General features: G+C 42.4%; 1 protein-coding gene across 1 annotated transcript in view; it reads left to right on the forward strand.

The window, feature by feature from the left end:
• Window positions 1-17,043, forward strand: part of rheb (Ras homolog, mTORC1 binding) — a 29,826-nt gene extending 12,783 nt beyond the window's left edge. Inside the window, exons 3-8 of the mRNA XM_039754079.1 lie at window positions 10,659-10,726; window positions 12,187-12,269; window positions 12,737-12,793; window positions 12,871-12,918; window positions 13,893-13,974; window positions 16,811-17,043. Coding sequence (XP_039610013.1) covers window positions 10,659-10,726; window positions 12,187-12,269; window positions 12,737-12,793; window positions 12,871-12,918; window positions 13,893-13,974; window positions 16,811-16,894 — 422 coding nt within the window. The 3' untranslated portion in view covers window positions 16,895-17,043. The remainder of the gene's footprint in view (window positions 1-10,658; window positions 10,727-12,186; window positions 12,270-12,736; window positions 12,794-12,870; window positions 12,919-13,892; window positions 13,975-16,810) is intronic.
• The last annotated feature ends 2,087 nt before the right edge of the window (window positions 17,044-19,130 follow it).

Here is a 19,130-nt window from a genome sequence, read left to right on the forward strand (position 1 = left end):
TGTATTGTGTTCTAAAAGCTCAGTGCTAAGAGATTTTGCATATTCATTATCAATTCATTCGCACGCCCTTCAGGCTTATAATTTATTTTTGTGTGAAGCATACGGCATTATTAGCATCCTTCAGAAAGTCTCCTCAAAGCATTCTGGCTGATATCTGAATAGGGCTGTCAAATTAGCCAAAAATAAAGTTCAAGCTATTAAATTAAGAATACAGTAAGTAACTCTTTGAATATATTTGATCTTAGGTTAACGATACTAGCTGATACATGAACATTTGTACAGTATGTGCTTTTTTAAACTTTATTGTTATAGTAACGCCAGCAGTGGTGCCCGCAGCAAGCACAAATGCCAATAGCAATAAAAAGTAAATCCTTGCGGTACTCGGGCAACTGATCTTTAAATATAAAAGCCGTCAAAATCCTGAGTAACTGCACCCTGTAAAAGGGAGACATCCGCACCGCCATCTTGTTTTCAGTCTGTTACTCATGGCTGGATCACCCAGTCTTAAACCGCCCCACCTGCTGGGCACGAGATCACCGTCTGTCTCAGTCACCCCCTCATCCAACTGTCCCGTACCTCCCCTGGGCTCCACCCCAGCCCTGCCTCCCATTCCTCACGGCTGACCTTGGAGTGGCAGGGCACCAGCCGAGTGCAACAAATGAAACGCCCGCAACCACCTGGCCATGAGCACCCAGATATAAAAATATCAGTAATAGTGTAGAGAAGCTCTGTGCCAGCACGTGTGGCTGGCTGCCTTTATGGCCCACCGTCCTGACGAGGGCGAAGAGGAATACGGGGCAGTCAGTAAGACCCCCACAGGCTGGGAGACGGGCAGCTTGTTTTCTTAATGTGGATGTGTCCATTGGACAGTGGCAGAGTGTCATCTATGTTAAGGCTTGCAAAATAAAGTGCCAGTTGGCACCCGTGGATTCACTTGGAAAGTGGGATTGTTGCAGTATCAAGTCACTCGGACTCCTTTTTATTCTCCATTGGGCTTTGGTATTTTAGGAAAGGTGGCCTGAATTATGCCTCATTGTTTTAGGCATTATTCGTCAAAGCCGCCACCACACACGGTGGAAAGCAACCGTGGGACACGGCATGTTGGCCCACACTGACCTCTCCATCTTCTTGCTATAGAGTTGCATATCTGGCAGATGCCATCTCGTTTCAGCCTCGAGCTCCCCTTGAACGGGTCAGTGTGGTGCCACATTTTTGTCCCTTTCAGTTCATTAAGATTCCTTTAACATTACAAAATGTAATGATCAATCAATCAATCAATCAATCAACATTTATTTATATAGCACATATTCATACAAAAAAATGTAGCTCAAAGTGCTTTACAAAATGAATAGAAAAATAGAAGACACAATAAAAAATAAACATAAGTCAACATTAATTAACATAGAATAAGAGTAAGGTCCGATGGCCAGGGTGGACAGAAAAAACAAAAAAAAACTCCAAAAGCTGGAGAAAAAAATAAAATCTGTAGGGGTTCCAGACCAAGAGACCGCCCAGTCCCCTCTGGGCAATCTACCTAACATAAATCATCATATTTTCATGGAAGGACCTGATGATGATGGTCACGTAGACTTCTGGCTTTCAGTCCATCATTGTTGAAGCATCATGATGCTTTGAGTAGGTGGTGGTGGCGCAGGCCGCCACCACAAAGAAACCGGAAAAAGAAATGATGTGTTTATGCCGCTGGGCTTCTGTATTTTAGACCTCCTGTTCCTTGGTAAAGCCTTTTTTGAAGTTGTTTAAAGGAATGCGACGTCTCAGATGCTGATCCCTGTAGCCGACGCATTAAAGCAAATGTCGGGCTATTAAATAAAATTAGTGAGGACTGCGATGTTTTTCCCTTTCCTCAGCCCGTTTGCTTCCCAAATTTGCAGCAGCAATCCTTCAAAATCACCAACCTCTGCCACACCATCAAGCAGGGCACATCAGAAGCCCCCAAGTCCTCCTCCGTAATCTTCTGTTGCCAATATTTGGATCATTCAATGAAATGTTCCCATTGGATAAGGAAGCCTGACATAACCGAAATCATTAAAAATATTAATCATACTGTACTAATTACCACTAGAAGTTAGCAGTTGGTTTGACACTCTTAATTGATGAAGGCACAAATAAAATAAGATTATTCATCTCACTTAAAAATGATACATTAGTGCCATAAATGACTATCTTCATTCTAAGATTATTAGCTCTAAGCATACCACAATATTCAAGTCATTTAACTTCAAATTATGATTAAGAGATTTATAAGGATACTAAACAAGGAATAAACAATTGAAATACAAAGAACAAATACAAAAGCGACATATAAATGAAAGAGAAGGAAAGCAGAATGACGTTGTGCAAAGTGAGAGTGACAGTAAGCCGTAGGCCACCTGTGACTTGACGCCATGTAAATGTTGATGGCGAAGCTCACAACCTGCGGCATTTGAGCAGCAATTGTGACGTATCTCCTTCTGCATCCCCCAATTCCTCTCCGTTTTTGTGCTTAGCCTCTCATTTTGTGTGTTTTTTTTAATCTACTTGTCCTCTGCTCATCTGTCATGTTCAGGTGATATAAAGCAGCGTTTATATGGAGTTCTCACCTCTTCAGGTGTGTCGTGCTTGAGTTCTCGAGTAATCGGATGAAGCAGACTGCGAGCAGAGCCATTGGTAAATGCTGTTTGTGGCTGTCTACTGAACCGTAATCAGCAGGGGAGATAGACACGATTGTTCATGTGTCTTATATTTTCTTGGTCCTGAACCTTTCCAGATGCACAGATGAAGGCCCTAGCGAAGTGTTCACCAGGTAGCTGATAACTCTTTCATTCTTGGGGTTTTCCATTATGGTATCTGACATTTATTTTAGTGTGAATTTATTGTGATTGCTTGTATCCATTCCTTGTGGCCCTCACTAAAGTTTTACACTTTGCCCGATGCTGTGCTTCATTAAGTTAGTCTCGAATTTTCATAGCTTTGGTTTTCTAGAGCAGCAACCTTTTTAATTGTAACAGTCACCAGATGTTCAGAATTAGAAGTCAAGCTGTGCGTTGGTGCGTTTTGAGTTTAGATTCTCTTGTGGTCATTTTAGAATCGACTTTACACTTTGCTTTGGTCATTCGGCACTAAGCGTGTAGACTTTGGCTCTCTTCTCTGCTCCTGGTCTGTTTATTGTGTCCCTCTGGTCCTTCAAGTCTAAGACATCGTCCACTCTGCCACATTCATACTGCTAAGGAAGTGAGCTGGGGCCACTTGAAGGGAGGAATGGCTTTCATTAACAAAGGCGAACCCCGTGGTCACCAGACTGGCCAGCTAACCAGCCGTAGGCGTAGCAGAGGGACCTTCTTCACTCCTGGGCTCTGTCATACCTTGTGTTCTTCATCCACTTGCTCAGTCTCAGCCTCTGCTCATGGCAGGTTCTCTAACGTGTCATTGTCTGGGGCTATGATAGGTGCAGAAGATTTCTTTGTTCCTTCAAGCTATTTGCTGTGGACCATAGGATTCCTCATCACAGACATTAAATTCAGAATATCCCAGAGATAGTAAAGAAAGCGAGAGTAAAATTAGGGTTGTCGGGGATGCATGGGCGTCAGGTGTCCAGGCCAGAGCAAGCTGATGAACTCGTTCTTCTCACTGCATGATGTGTGTTTAGTAGGCTGCTAAAATGTGTTAAAGCAGACCACACTGGGCTGCTAAATCGCGTCCTCACCCTGAAGCTAACCCTCTTTCACCACCCCACCACCTTATACGCAGGCGACAAGGAGAAGTTGTGTATAAACCTGACCAACAGACAAGTAATGCCTCGGTGCCATTTAAACAAGACTACACTAGCCCTACTTTATCGGTGGGCTCTCCACTTCACTTTCTCCAGATATGTCCTTCTCAGATAAACAAGTTCAATGAAGGTACTTTGATTTAAATGGCACCAGACATGGAAAAGAAAATGAATAATCTTAATAATCTTTAAAGGTGATTATAAATTTGAATAACAGCTGAGGAGGCTCAACAGCCAGGGTTACTCAATCCAGGCAGCCCACCACAGGACAAGCACAGGTTGGTTAAGAGATTCAAAATGCTTAGTGGATAACGAAAATACAAAAGCAAACAAAGTAAGTGCAACCGTAAAAGAAACCCCCAGCAAACCACATTAGTCTAATACCCCACACAAAATAAACTCCAAACTTGTGCCTCCTGCCACCCTGGTGGGTATGGGACCCAATTCGCAGTTTGTAGTACTGCTGTGCCCAGGCTTCTCCAGCACCCCCGTATGTTCCCTTGTGATGGGCCGGCGCCTTCACCAGACATATTGCTTGGAGTTCTGTCCATAGAGTTCAATGTGTTTCTCATTGGGCCAGAAGATCTTTTACTTTGTGCTGTTGAAGTCCTTTAAATGCAGGTTGGCAGACTCCAAGTGTGCTGTCCTATGCCTTTAACTCTGATTGATGGAGTGCCGCTGAGATGACAGAAGCAGACGACTTCTGAAGCTCTGTTAGAGTGACCATTGTGTTCTTGGTCACCTCCCTGACCATGGCCCTTCTTGCCCGATTACTCAGTTTAAACGAACGGCCAGCTGTAGGAAGAGTTCTGGTATTTCCACCTTCTTTCATTTTACAATTATTGCAGTTGCTGTGCTTCTAGAAACATGCAAAGCTTTAGAAACTGTTGTATCTGCTTGCCCTGATCTTCTTATCTCCACAATGATCTCCACATCTACAGAGAGCTGCTTGGACTTCATTAATCATTTTTGTCCTGACAGGCAGTGAGAACTGTGGACCTTCTATACACAGGTGTGTCTTTCTAAAAGATGTCCAGTCAGTTAAGAGTACTGGACTCCAGTCAAGTTTTAGGAGAAATAAACCCTGCAGGAGGCACCTGAGCACAATTTGGAGTGCCACAGCAAAGGGTATGGACACATCTAGGAACGAGAGACTTCAGTTTTGGATTTTTACTACATTTGCAAGCCTTTTCTGACAACGTGTTTTACTTTGTCATTATGGGTTATTGAGTGTAGGTTGATGGGCAAAAATGGCAGACACTGAAGGCATCTGAAGATTTTCTGAATCCATGGTATGAATAGGGTGTCTGTCCCAGTAGCTTAAAGTGGAGATCAGTGTGGCATCAGAGGAAGCGTTGAAGAAAAGCCCTGAAATGTATTGAATATATCCACTTTAAAGCACATGCTGTTAGATTTAACAAAGCAGGCCGTCTACATTTTGGAGATCAATTTAGGGTTAAAAAAAAGTTGACGGTTATTCGCAGATATTTGGCTTGGTTGTTCCTGGGGGAAGGCTGTGTTTTCTGCATTGAAGGCAACTTACTTGGTTGGAAGTACCATGTGAACAGCAGTCAATGTAAAGAAAGTGCATGTCGGAAGCGCTGGAGGAGTTGAGCACACGTCTGTAGCTGTTTATGCAAACACCACACTCCCTGTGAGCTAAAATGGTTAGAAAACGCAAGGGTGTCAAAATTGTATGCAGAAATGGAGTCTTCATAATCTCCTAGTCGCCTGAATGCTATGGCTTGAAGCACTAAAATCATAGCTGCAAGGCATCAGCACCAAACCATTTGGCCATGCAGTGAGCACAGGGGGGTCTGCTGGAGCTGAGACCCTGTCAGAAATGGCGGAATTCTCTTAATGTTGTCAATCCAGCTTTTGGGTTATGCTATCAGGGTCCTAACGTTTTACTCCAAAGCTTGCAGTTTTTCCACCCATATTTAAGTTAAACTGTACATTTTCAGCAAGTGAAGCAGTCTGCTGACTCATCAAGGATGACACGTGACATACAAATGTCCCCTCGGCAGGCAGTGAACCGATGGAACTTAAAGAGTAACGGTGAGTTCATTGTCATCTGTTTGTGGTCCTGGTAACTTCAAAGCTGGGGACTTGTGCTTGTTGGCTGTGAGGCACTTGAGTTCAGACTTCTGTCACCAACTTGATGACTAACTCTGCTGTTGGTTTCTGGCCCAGTCGAGTGTCCAGCACGTTTTTCTCTTGCCTTAGCTTAGTTTTCTACTCCTGGTAAATTAGCAGGGAATCTCCTCTGCTCTAGCTAAATGCTGTATGAGATGTTCATGTTCTTCTGCTTCCAACAAATGCTGATGGCGTTGCTCTTACCTCAGTGACATTTGTTTTTTTCAGTGTTTAAACAAAAGATTGAATGTATTTATTATTTAAAAGAGTTTCGACCTCAGAGAGTTGATGCCAGGGGCCTCATGTATAAACGGTGCGTACGCACAAAAATGTTACGTACAAACGTTTCCACGTTCAAATCGCGATGTATAAAACCTAAACTTGCCGTAAAGCTGCACACATTTGCACGGTAGCTCCCACCCTGTTGTATGCAAGTTCTGTGCTTGGTTTTGCAGACTGGCGGCACCCAGCGTCAAAGCAGTGCTACAGTTCCTGTGTGGTTACCCTTTCTTTTTTAGATCCACATGCCTGACGGGATTTATAAATACACTGAAATTAACCGCATATTGTTTATTAGTTTAATGCATCTGATTGTAATTAACCTGTAACAATATAATGGTCCACAGAATGGCCAAACTATTCCAAATGCAAATTCCAAAAACTGCTATATCTGAGTGGGAATCACAGCTGCACAGCAGCTGATCGGAAAGAGAATTATTGGAATACAGAATCAGCCGTGCTGTATATTGAACTGCTGTCATACGGCAAACACTTCAGAGCCTTTCCTGTACGGACCTCGCGGTTCACAAACAGTTTCATCCCAAGAACTCTAAACACACTCAGTCAGTCCATCAAGTAGAAATGTTAGGACTTATAAGTCCAATCACCTCACTGTGAACTGGCACTACAGTTATAATATTACACAACCTGAGCCACTTTATAAAGCGCGTATTTACATTTGATGACATTTTAAGATGACATGCAGCAAAATATGTTTATTATATTATACAGATAAAACTTTAACTTTAACATTTAAATAATCTGTATTGTTAATAATTAAACATGTGAGGACACGGTGCCGCAGCGCTAGCGAGGATCTGGCACTCTGTTCACGGATTGTTCCTGCCTCACACTGTATTCTTGCTGTGACTGGCACGACACTGGAAGGATAGATGGACAAAATAATTAAACACGTACTACGAAGATATTTCAATGTTCATTAAAGGTTTTGAAGAATTGCCGTTCTCAGCTTACAGAAGGCTTAACGTCCATTACAGAGCTGATTGTGTGGCGATTGGGTATTTAGAGAAAGAAAAGTAAGGACAGGAATTGGAGGTTAGTACATTTGAGAGAGACAGGACTGCTACAATAAAGTATTTCATTGAAGGCCACGCACGGTGAAGCAGCATCTTGTGTGAGACGTGAACAATCACTGCACCATCGTGTGCCCATGTTTAATAACGTGCTTTAACTCCTCTCATCATGAAAATGATATCATGTATACATCTCAGTATTTTAGTTATTCAGAGAGCTGTAATATCACGAATGTCATGGATTCTGTGTCCAGTCGGAGGAAGAGAGCCGGTTTAAGAAGCAAGTAGTGATTCACACGCACAGAGCACATAGAAGATCAAATACAAAACACAGCATTTAATGTGCTACTTTAGTTACGATGGGATTTGAGAAATTAGTGAATTAAACAATCTTAAGATGAAGTTTATGATGTTCTACTTTAATGACAAAATAAACTACGTGATTAAAGTGGGAATTTCGAGATTAAAGTTGATATTTTGTGCTTTTTCCCCACAGTGTCCCTATTTTTTTTTCTCTGTGCTCAAATAAGCTTTCATATGACACTCAGACAGTGGGCTACGACTCCCTTTTCACGGCAACTTTGATATCTGACAACTTATTTTTTTATTTCGGGCACTGTGCAACTTTGTGAACTTGAGCTTTCGAGTTTCTTCAACACGCTGTGTCACTCAATCAGCTTCCTTTTGTTGTTTATCCCACTGTTTCAACCAACTAATAGTACGTTTTTCTTTGCCTCCACTTGGTATTCGCTGAAATTCTTCTATTTCCCCTCGTGCTTTTGCCATTGTTTTTTCACAGAAGGCTGAGCTTAAGGACTATTTATATTGATTTTCATATTCAAAGAGGCGTAATTCTGGGAGGAGATGGGGCGGGACAGCAGGCGTGTGCACGTGCTTTTCTTTTTATGCGACCGGGATTTATGTAGCAGAAGAAAGTTGGCGTTTTCTTAGATTTATGCATCTGGATTTTTTTTGTGCATAAGCACATTTCCGCTTTTGTCCGCATGTCATGTTAGAGTGTGAATTCTACGCATGGCGTTATGCATGAGGCCCCTGGTGTTTTGAAGTGAGCATCGATTTAGCTGTGCTGTGTGGCGCAACATCCAAGGACACTGCTTGCTGATGATTTGTGTGTCTGACAGAACGCTGTAAGTGTAGAAACAGTCAAGGCGCTTTGGAACAGGTTTAAAAACATTCTACATACAATTCGGGACAAGTTCATCCCAAAATTTGGAATTTGTAGGAAACTGAAAAACCACACAGTGGGTAAATAAGAAGATAAAAAGAAGCTGCAAAGAATAAGACAGACAAGTAAAGCTTACAAGACTAATAAGTCCATGGTGTATGAGAGCAGCCGTTAAGAGGGATATTAGGGAAGATAAAAGGTAATTAGAGAGAAATATTACAGAGAAGTTAAAAGAAAACCAAAAGAGATTCTGTCAGCATTTTAGTAGTAAAAGAACAGTCAAGCCAGAGCAGGAGAGTATTAGGAAGACTTAAGGAGAACTAAAATATACAGACAGGGAGGGAAACGGCAACTGCTCTAAAGTTGCCTTCTACTGAAGTTTTCACATGTGGAGTGCACACAAGTCCAGATTAAGAACTCCACAGGCACCTGGGTGACAATATGAATATAGCTCCTCAACTGAAAGTTGGTCATAATGTTAACACTTCAGTGTACAGACACCATCCATCCATCCATCCATCCTCTTCCGCTTATCCGAGGTCGGGTCGTGGGGGCAGCAGCTTAAGCAGAGAGGCCCAGACTTCCCTCTCCCCGGCCACTTCTTCCAGCTCTTCCGGGAGAATCCCAAGGCATTCCCAGGCCAGCCGGGAGACACAGTCCCTCCAGCGTGTCCTGGGTCTTCCCCGGGGCCTCCTCCCAGTTGGACGTGCCCGGAACACCTCACCAGGGAGGCATCCTGATCAGATGCCCGAGCCACCTCATGTGACTCCTCTCAATGAGGAGGAGCAGCGGCTCTGAGCTTCTCACCCTATCTTTAAGGGAAAGCCCAGAAACCCTGCAGGAGTGTATAGACACATGGTCTTCTAATGTCACACGAAGATGCGATCTTTCAGTGGGGGGTGTGATTTGGGGCCCCAGTTGATGATTGTGGCACCAGGCTGAGGAGCAGAACTGACAGGGTAGTCTTCACCAAAGTTCTGCCTGTGCCGTGTGCCAGTCCAGGTGACAATGAGGAGATTAGAAAGCTTAACTCATGGCTCAAATAGATTAGGGTAGAAGGGTAGAGTTTTAAGGGGCATTGGGACTCCTTTTGAAAGAGGAGCATGTAGATAATTGGCTTAGACTCAGGAAGCAGAGGCTGATGGCGTGTGGTACCTTATCAGAACTGGTTGATGTTGGGGTGCAGCAGGTGTTGGAGCTGGGGCTGCTGCTGTTTTTAACAACGATAAATGATTTGGATATGGATATAAGTAACCAGCTGATTTGAGTTTGCAGATGATACCAAGATTGGTGGATTGGCAGATAATTGAGAATCTTGGACAGCAGACTGGCTTGGGCAGATTTGTGGCTGATGAAATTTAATGTCAGTAAATGTAAAGTGTGACATGTAGGAAGTAAAAATGTGAGGTTTGAGTACACAATGTAAGGTCTGACAATCAAAAGTCCACCTTAGGAGAAGAATGTAGGTGTCATAGTTGACTTGACACAGTCAACTGCCAGACAGTGTTCAGAACCCTTTAACAAGGACAACAGAATGTGAGGTTATATAGCGCCCTGATGTGTAGAGTACAAGTCCAAGGAGGTTATGTGTGTAGTTTTGGTCTCCAGACTACAAAAAGGACATAGCAGCACTAGAAAAAGTCCAGAGAAGAGCAACGAGGCTGATTCCTGGACTTCAGGGGATGAGTTATGAGGAAAGATTAAAAGAGCTGAGCCTTAACAGTTTAAGGAAGAGGAGATTAAGAGGTGACATGATTGAAGTATTTAAAGTGATGAAGGGGATTAGTCCAGTGGATTGAAACTGTGATTTTAAAATGAGTTCAAGCAGAGAACTACAGGCGCATGGAGTAAGTGACCAAGTAGTGTGGCAAACTGTACAGTAGAACTTTAAGGACCTTAAAACTTGACTTGATGTTACTTTGATGGAATTAGGTGGATAGACCTCTTAGGCTTGTAGGGCTGACTGTCTCTTGTTAAAGTTTTTCTACTGTCCTAATAGAAAGGAGCACAGGCAGTATGGACACAGTGGGTACTGTATTTTGTGGCGCTGTCAACTTTCCAGGATCTCAAAGAGTGGAAATCTGAATTGGTGGCCTTTCTGGCTGTTTGATGGCACATATTTGTTAAGATAAGCTTGGAGTTGACCCTGGGACAGATCCGGCAACACTTTTTTTTTTCCAATGAAAATTTATAAAGTGGAGGGTGATGAATGATTCTAATTATATTGACCTGCCCCCTTCTCTTTCTCTCACAGCATTTACGAAAATGATCACAGTAAATGGTCAGGAGTACCATCTTCAGCTTGTTGATACGGCTGGTCAGGTAAGCCTGTTTACTTTTTTCTCTGTTTCTTTAAATCTCTCTACTTAGTGGACTTCTTCTGTGATACTGGTCAGTCTCCAGATGCACATTTCCCCTTCGTAAATCCTCTGGTCTGTGTCACTTGTGTCCTGCTTTTTCCACATCTGAAAGAAAGTGGCATTAGAATAGGTGGGTTAGAATCTCCTGTTGCTGTCAGTTGGGATAAGCCCGCTGAGGTCTTAATGACATGCCCATTGTCATCATTATCAAAACACAAACATTAATTCTGGTAAATCTGTTGATGAAAGAAAGGTCCACATGATGGAATAACCGCATACACAATTACATGATTGCATCCGTATTGCAGGCGTAGCATAAGGATATTTTATCAGAACATCATACAAGGTACCACGTCAAGTGAGACTGAAATGACTGGCTGCGTAATGATTGATGTTTGTAAGCATAAGAGAAATACTGCAGCCTACATTTACACTCTGCTGCATTTACATCCTGCCGTCACAGAGGGCACTGTGAGAACTTAATTTTTCAATTACGTCTTCTGAAAACCAGCACTGCACTGGTTTGTCTTGTCATGTACTGTGGAAAATATTTGCAGAGGTGGAGGGGCACATGTTAGCCCAATAATGGCATCACAAAGGAGCACCAGAACAATAATAATGAGAAAATCGGGATCAGTGCTCTCATTCCTTAGTATACCATAAATGTTTTGAAAACCGACCATTAATTCACTGAATAAATTTCTTGGCAGCAATAATCCTATTCAAGGAATTCATCTCACTCTATATACACATACACAATATAACAATGTATTATATACTCATAATATAATATATGGGTAAAAATCAAATTGTTCTCTAGTTGTCGTTGAACTAAGGTGCATTTTGATGTCCCAAAACGCATGCTCTACGATAGCTGTTGGGCCTGGAATTGTCACATTTAGTGTTTCTTCTGATGACATTATTGCCGCAGCTGTGCACGCAAACTGTCCAATTCAAAATCTTTACAATATAAACGCATGACGGAGTACTCAAATGACGCTTCTCTTAAGAGGTTCATTTTGTTGGCTTCCTTTTCCTTTGTACCAGCTGAACATAATGGCCTATTAGGATTCCTACAGCATTTGCTTTCCTTCTTGTGTTTGGGTGCACACTGCATAGAAAGCAAGTCGATTAGTTGAGCACAGTAATTCCATGCTGGTGGCCAGTGGCTACAAATCTGCATGCTGATCCTTCATAGATTATGTCAAGTACAGAAATGCAGTTTACAATTTTTCATTTTAATATACCCAGAAAATTGCAGGTCTGGGTCCGTTGCTGTGGTCCATGAGAATTGGCCATAATGTCCATCTGGTTCTCTCGGTGCTTCATAAGATGGGCAGAGGGTACCATGGGGTATTGCTTGGCTTACATGATGGCCTCAGAACCTGTTCAGCATGCACAAAACTCTGCTTTGTTTTGCAGGATGAATACTCCATTTTTCCTCAGACATACTCAATAGACATCAATGGCTACATCCTGGTCTATTCTGTCACATCTAACAAAAGGTAATGAACCTTGGCTTGGGCAAGCTGCAGGATCTCACTGTATTTTCAGGATCTTTCTGGAATTTCATACAGAGAATTCCTGGGACACCTGTGACAAAGCTAAGAAATCCAAAAAGGCTTGAAGCTTGTTGTGTTCACTGCCATGTACTCTGCTGCATACTGTTGCAATATTACAATCTGCTGGGCCTGCCTGGTTGCAAAGAGCGGGAGTGACTGTGCCAGCTCCCCTAAATTAAGAAGTGCTCAACTTATATGCAGCGTGCAAGTCCAGGACCACATCAGGTCAAAGTGTGTATACCTCATCTTCATTTTGTGTCGTGTTTAGCTGTTTGAGTGTCCACTTGGCAAACTGCATAAAATAGCAAAGGCAGAGGAGTGCCTATAAAGTAAAGAGAACAGGCAGGGTGTTGTTTCGCTGGAAGCTCCTAAGAATCTTCATCTAATCCTACTTCTTTATCTCTCTGCAGTTTTGAAGTTGTCAAAGTCATCCATGAGAAGCTGCTGGACATGGTGGGGAAAGTTCAGTAAGTTGGCTTTGATTTGCTGTGTGGCACATGAATGTGACCCTGGAGTCTTAGCGGCTATTTGTCTCTATCTGTAGGGTGCCCATTATGCTGGTAGGAAACAAAAAGGACCTGCATATGGAAAGGTGAGTCAAAAACAAAACACAATGGATGCCTACTGACTTTTGGGGGTGATCAATAGGGCCGACACCTTTTCACTGCAGTGGAATGCATAAACCCGAGTAGCTGCGTATTCTAGCTATGGTGTTCATCCAAAGAGATTTAGCCTGAATGCCACCCATCCCTCATGTTGTGCAGACAGTAACACGCCAATGGACAAGTCTTCTATATGGATGCTGTCCATCTATACTGCTCTTGCCACACCATTTTCATTAAAGCCTGTGGAGCAGACAAGGAGATGAGCAGTTAAATTTTGTTTGGCTGTGCATTTCCTGGGAGACTCACATTCATCTTATTCTGCCTGATAGACCCACCTTGAACATTGGGCAAGGGTGATTCAAACCACACATGTATTTGAGTACCCAGATGCTTCAGGAAGAGTTCGGAGTAACTTTGCCATATGAAGCTGGTAGCTGGTGTTGGTTCATGCGGATTGAGCTCCCCTTGCTTGGACACACAAATGTGCTCTGGGACTGCGATGTCCTCAGTGTTACTCCAGATTAAATGTAGCCAAGGACTGCATCACATTTAAGGGAAGTTGGTAATTCATCGAATCGCAGTCTTTCTTCTGTGTGGTTATGATTCCCTGTGGATGAGCATGTGGTGCTTTTTTGTGTATATAAAAAAGTAAATCAAAGTAAAGTAAATCATGTATGGTCTGCATATACAAAAAAGAATTTAAACGACATCTGACTGCATGCACAGATCTGGTAAAATTGAAAGCACGCATTCTTTACATGGCCAGTTGGCACACCCTGCATGCCAGCCTGACCTCACAGCAGCAGGCTGTGGTGACTGACCCTGTTAAAAGAGAAGACTGTTGGAGGAGAGAGTCATCACTGTGCTGCATTTCAGTGTATGTGCATATAGTGTTTGAAGGGAGGTCAGGCCTCAGTCACTTGCCATCTTCATGCTCTTCTTGGTTTTCTGTTTTCTTCAGAGTCATTAGCTGCGAAGAAGGCAAAGCTTTAGCAGAATCTTGGAATGCAGCATTCATGGAGTCTTCAGCGAAGGAGAATCAGGTATGTTTCTGTGTCTCGATGTCGGGGTGCTTCAAAGAAATACAAAGACGGCGTGATCCTAAGCATGGAAGTGCTGCTTCGGCCCTTTATTGATGGTTTGTCATGTGGGAAACTGAAAAGATGTGAAGAGCCGGCTTTGAACATAACATTCCTCAACCCTCTTAATCCAGTCCAAGGCTGCTGAGGTGGTCCGGGTGCAAGGCAGAAAACAGCCCTGAATGCATACTTGTAATTGCCTATTAACAACCAGCAGGGCTTGGGGTACGTGGGAGGACAGCTGTTGTACCGAAAGGAATATCCAGGCAGACACGGGTTAAAAGTGCAGACGACACACACACGACTGTCCCCAGCATTCAAACTTGGGGCACTAAATCTGTCAAATGGCAGTGCTACGTACTACATCTCTGTACAAACCTGTAAGCAATGCAGATACGTTTAAAAGTACATGTAGGCGCAGTAAGCTGATATAGAGGGAGATTCAGAGCCATTCTGCACTCCCCATTGACTGAGGATGACATTTCATTTAGGAGACTGTTGGAGACCAAGACGTCACCTTATGAGTGGAACTGGAAGAAGAATTGCAGAGTGTTTTGTGTTACTGCTGTGAAAAGCAAATTTGAGGTTTGCTCCTTAAAACTTTGTTTTTTGGTTGCTGCTAAGGAGCCATGTGGGAATTTTTAAGGCTTTTTTCTCTTTACAAAATGTTGATTTTTTTTCTTTTTCACCCACACAGGATTAAAGATAACTGAGTCTATGGTGAAACATCAGGAAAATGTACTTGTACTTGAATCTAAAACTAGCGTAAGTGAGGTAAAAAAAAAGTTGGGAAATCTGAAAATGAGAAGGAATCGGGAGTCATAGAGAACTCATCACTATCTGTCTTCTACTAACTTTGACTACAATCAGTTATTTGAGCAAACTGTTTAGTGATCCATTGACTTTGCAAAGAGTTGATGCATAACTAACATTTCTAGGAAGACGTTTACCGATACATTGTGCTAATTAAGCGTCATTTTTTCATATTACACGTGACAAATCTACACCTACAAGATATTTTAATACTTTACTGATAAATGATTTATACCCAGAACAGGGTTTCACACAGCAGTGGGCTTGAAACCCCATATCCATTGTTAGCACCTTCTACTGTCTCTGCTCCAAGTCCCAGGCAAGTTTGAAAGAGCTGAGATAATTTTATGCACTTAAGTCAGACAAGAAAGACTTCCCATCAGGATAGCAAGCAGGTAATACCATGCCATGCAGCTGATATGGCGTGACTCAGTGATGTTTGTAAAATATCCAGTCGGTCAGCCAGTTCATGTTGAAAAGTTCCTGTGGCTAAAAACCCAAGGGTGGACAGAATTTTTAAAGGAACAGGTAGAACACAATTCCATCAAAATTGCCTTTGTAAAGCTGGCGCCACTTCAGCACACAGCGTCAATTTTTGGAAATCAAATTCGACTTAGAAGCCAGTCGTCATCACGGGACAAGAAATCAGAAGAGCGTGCGTGTTTACCAATCTTACTAGTTCTTCCATTTGCGATGTCTTCTAACAACACTGAAGCAGCCATGCTTGCTGGAATAGTTTAGCCATTCCATGAACCATTATATTGTTACAGAATGATTACAATCAAGTGCCTTAAATTTATAAACAATATGCAATTATTTTTGGTGTATTGGGTAAAGCCCACATCATGGATGCAAATCTAAAAAAGAAAGGGAAGCCACATAGCAACGGTAGTACTGCTTTGATGCTGGTTGCCGGACATTTACAAAACTAAGGACAAACGTGTACGCATGGTCTGAGGCTGCCATGAAAATGTGTGTAGCATTACACCAAATTTAGTTTTTGTACATCTTGACGTAAGAGTAGCAACAAGCATACACAGGATTTTTGTGCATACGCACTGTTTATACATGAGGTCCCTGGTGTTGCAGTGGGGAGTTCAACAAAGACACCAATAGGCCTTTGAAAGGTGACCTGGTAACCCAGAAATACTTTCCAAATGTTGCCTGGAAATGTTGTTGAACCCCTGGCTTGAAAGCACCTTTCATTCCAGTACACGGGGAGCTTACAATTGGAATGAAGCCAACGACAAGAGCTCAGTAGGCCAGCGGTGTGGAGAGAGAAGAGTGAATCTGTGGCGAACACCACAGGTAGTCCATTGTCCTGTGCGTTTAGGGAGGCCAGAAGGCTTTGGCTTTGCTATTTTCATCCCCTTCTTGTATTATTCTGCGCAAGCTCACTTTGTTTCCGTGTTTTGTGAATTAAATCCCTTTTTTGTTTTATTAATTTGGTCTTTCTGGTCCTAATTGGGTTTGGGGGTGGCTCATGAGTGCCCTCTGCAGTCCACACTGTGTATTATATACAGTATATATATACAGTATACTTGAACGTGGTAAACTGGATAGTGACTTTCTCAAGTTTAACATCAGCATTTAGAAGGGAAATTGGCTTACATTGTTCACATTTTAAAGATTTGTTGTTTTTTTGAGGTGGGAAGCTTCCATATTTTCCACACAAAGTGCTTTATGCAGGCATTCTCACCTGTCACTTGACTACAGAAGGTAGAAATGATGCTAATAAACTTTTTAAAAATAAGAGAGCATCTGAAGCCTGTAGCTTTTTAGTTTATCTAGCCTGCTAATGCTTGATGTCAGTTTTTGAATTTGTTACATCCAGGAGAGTATGGCAGTGGACTGATTCCCCAAGCTGAATATGTTGGCTAATCTCTTTTTGTTTTTGAGCCCACAGCAGTGCAGAATTGTGTGGACCGTTTGTGGACTCGGTTCCTGTAAGTATGACTCCGACACTCTCACCTCTTGTGTTTTTCAGACAGCAGTTGAGGTGTTCAAGAGGATCATTCTGGAGATGGACGGAGGAGCACCACCAGGGAGGCCATCGTGCTTCCTCATGTAGAGCACTGCTGCCTGCCACTGCTCGACCCCTCTACTTGAAGAGCCTAATTGCCTCTTTTCTTCCCAGATAGATAAGCGCCTGCTTTCCTTTTTAACTTGGAGAGATGATCAGAGCTTCCCCATCCTACTTTTTGCAAGAGCATCACTTTATTATTTTTTTTTTAAAGATGAAATGCTTTATGGTTTTATTAATTTATTTTTCCCAGGTTATTTTTCCAATTTGTATATTGTATTTTCTGAAAATTCTCTCAATATAAGTATAAATATATAAATATAATTTATATATATATATATATATAATATACATTATATATTTATATATATATATATATGCATATATATTACAGACATAAAATTCAATAAATTATGGACAATACAATTGCCAGCATTCATTTTTTCTGTAGCGGAATGTTGTTTCACTCCTTTTGGGTTGTATACATTAAAGCAGCAAATTGTTAAACCATTCTTTATATCTCAAAGCCTCCACATTTGTGTCTTTGACTTCTGCTTCAGACTTTCACTTGTTTCATTCCTTTTCCTCGTTCCTGCAGACGTTCTCTTGAGCCATTCTTTGCTCTTCTCATTCTAGGGCAGTCATTTTGCCATCTTTTCTTAATTCCCATACTTAACTTTTGCTTTCTTTGAGGCTTGGAGACCAACTTCTCTACCACAATACAGAACATTTGCTCTGGCATCCCAGTGCAGCGGGTAGATGTTGACCAGAATGGAAGAGGACCCCGACGGTCCATTTGCATCAAATCCCATTCCTTTTACTTGCTGCTTTTTGCCAACATTTTTTCAGTTTCCTGCCATCTGCTGGGTTTTCGAGATTCTTAAATGCCTTGACATCACCTTGCCTGGCTGTGTGCCGCGTGCATGAGTGGGTAAGTGACTTGGCAGACTTCGAGGAGGTGTTTTTCTTTTTACTTTGAGGCCCGGGTTAGCTGCAGATCATCTTCATGATATTTTGTTTGCTGTGTAGAGATGGTTACTTTCTGTGTTTTTCCCTTGAGCTTGTTGTTTTTGAGCACACGTTTCTCTTTTTGTTAAACTTCTATTCCTTGTTTGGTTCAAGCATACGTTTGCTACAATTATATTTTCATTTTATTTTTTTTAAGGCTGTATTGGGGCCTGAGGGGTTGCAACCTGTGCTTGCTGCCGGTTCCACTTTAACTTGCAATGTCACAGCTGTCACCAGATAGACTGTCAGTGCTGAGAAATTTCCTCTACTTTGGTCATCTTCCCTGAGACAGTAGTAGCTGGACATGAGCTCAGCTTTGCTTGCCAGCTCCTTTAAAGGAGATCAGTGGCAGAAAGGGCCATGCTGAAATCTGAAAGGCCCCAAGTTCAATTCCTGCTACTGCCATCTCGGGGAGGACGAGCAAAGACTTGGTGGCATACTTTAAGATGAAGGGGACAATGAATATTTGAGTTATTCAAGGTTATCAAGGACAACAGCACTGGTGTAGTCAGGGCCCATCATTTATGAACAGCCTGCTAGGCCTGGGGTGAAGGTTGAGGGTAAAGGCTTAATGTATAAAGGTGTAAATGCACTGGGAAACAGGGACACATGGTGACTGGAAGGGTCAAATCATTTCCTTTCTAAATGCAGCCTGCCTAAGGCCTCTCAACATAACTTGAGACATCTAAAGCAGAAATGTGCTTCCTTAGACCAAGTTCTACAGACATTCTGACATGGATGATTTGGGTGCCACGTGCAAGACAATGATAACCAAAAAAGGCGAAAATGGAGATGAAGAGAATTGCACAATGGAGTCGTCTTTGTGGCCCTCTGGCTGATAAGGAGACTGCATCAGAGCCTGTCAGTCCGTTTGGGATATCAACAAAAAGGCTGTGGTTTGCTAGCCTGGTACCAAAATGGAGAAGAACAAAGCCAAAATAACGAGTAACCAGAAGAGTAAAGCACAAATAAATCAAGTCTTTGTGAAAAATGATTCTCTCTAATCCATCAATGCTTCATTTGAGCTCCACGTCCATCGTGAATTGCCAGAGGTCTCTCTCGCATCATCTTGTTCTTTTCATTTGACATTTCAGTCAATTTATTCACCGGCATGAGACAAAGTTTTTTAGGTTGTGGTCTTCCTATCGCTTCACAGTTCTGTGTTGCTTAGTTTGCCGTTTTAATTGTGAGCTGCAGTTTTCCAATACACAAATTGGACGGAAGGGCAGAATGTGCCACACGCAGGACGTGCAGCAGATTGTGCTGAAGCCATTGC

Source organism: Polypterus senegalus, chromosome 5, assembly GCF_016835505.1.
Source record: "Polypterus senegalus isolate Bchr_013 chromosome 5, ASM1683550v1, whole genome shotgun sequence".
In the NCBI taxonomy this organism is placed as follows: Eukaryota; Metazoa; Chordata; class Cladistia; order Polypteriformes; family Polypteridae; genus Polypterus; species Polypterus senegalus.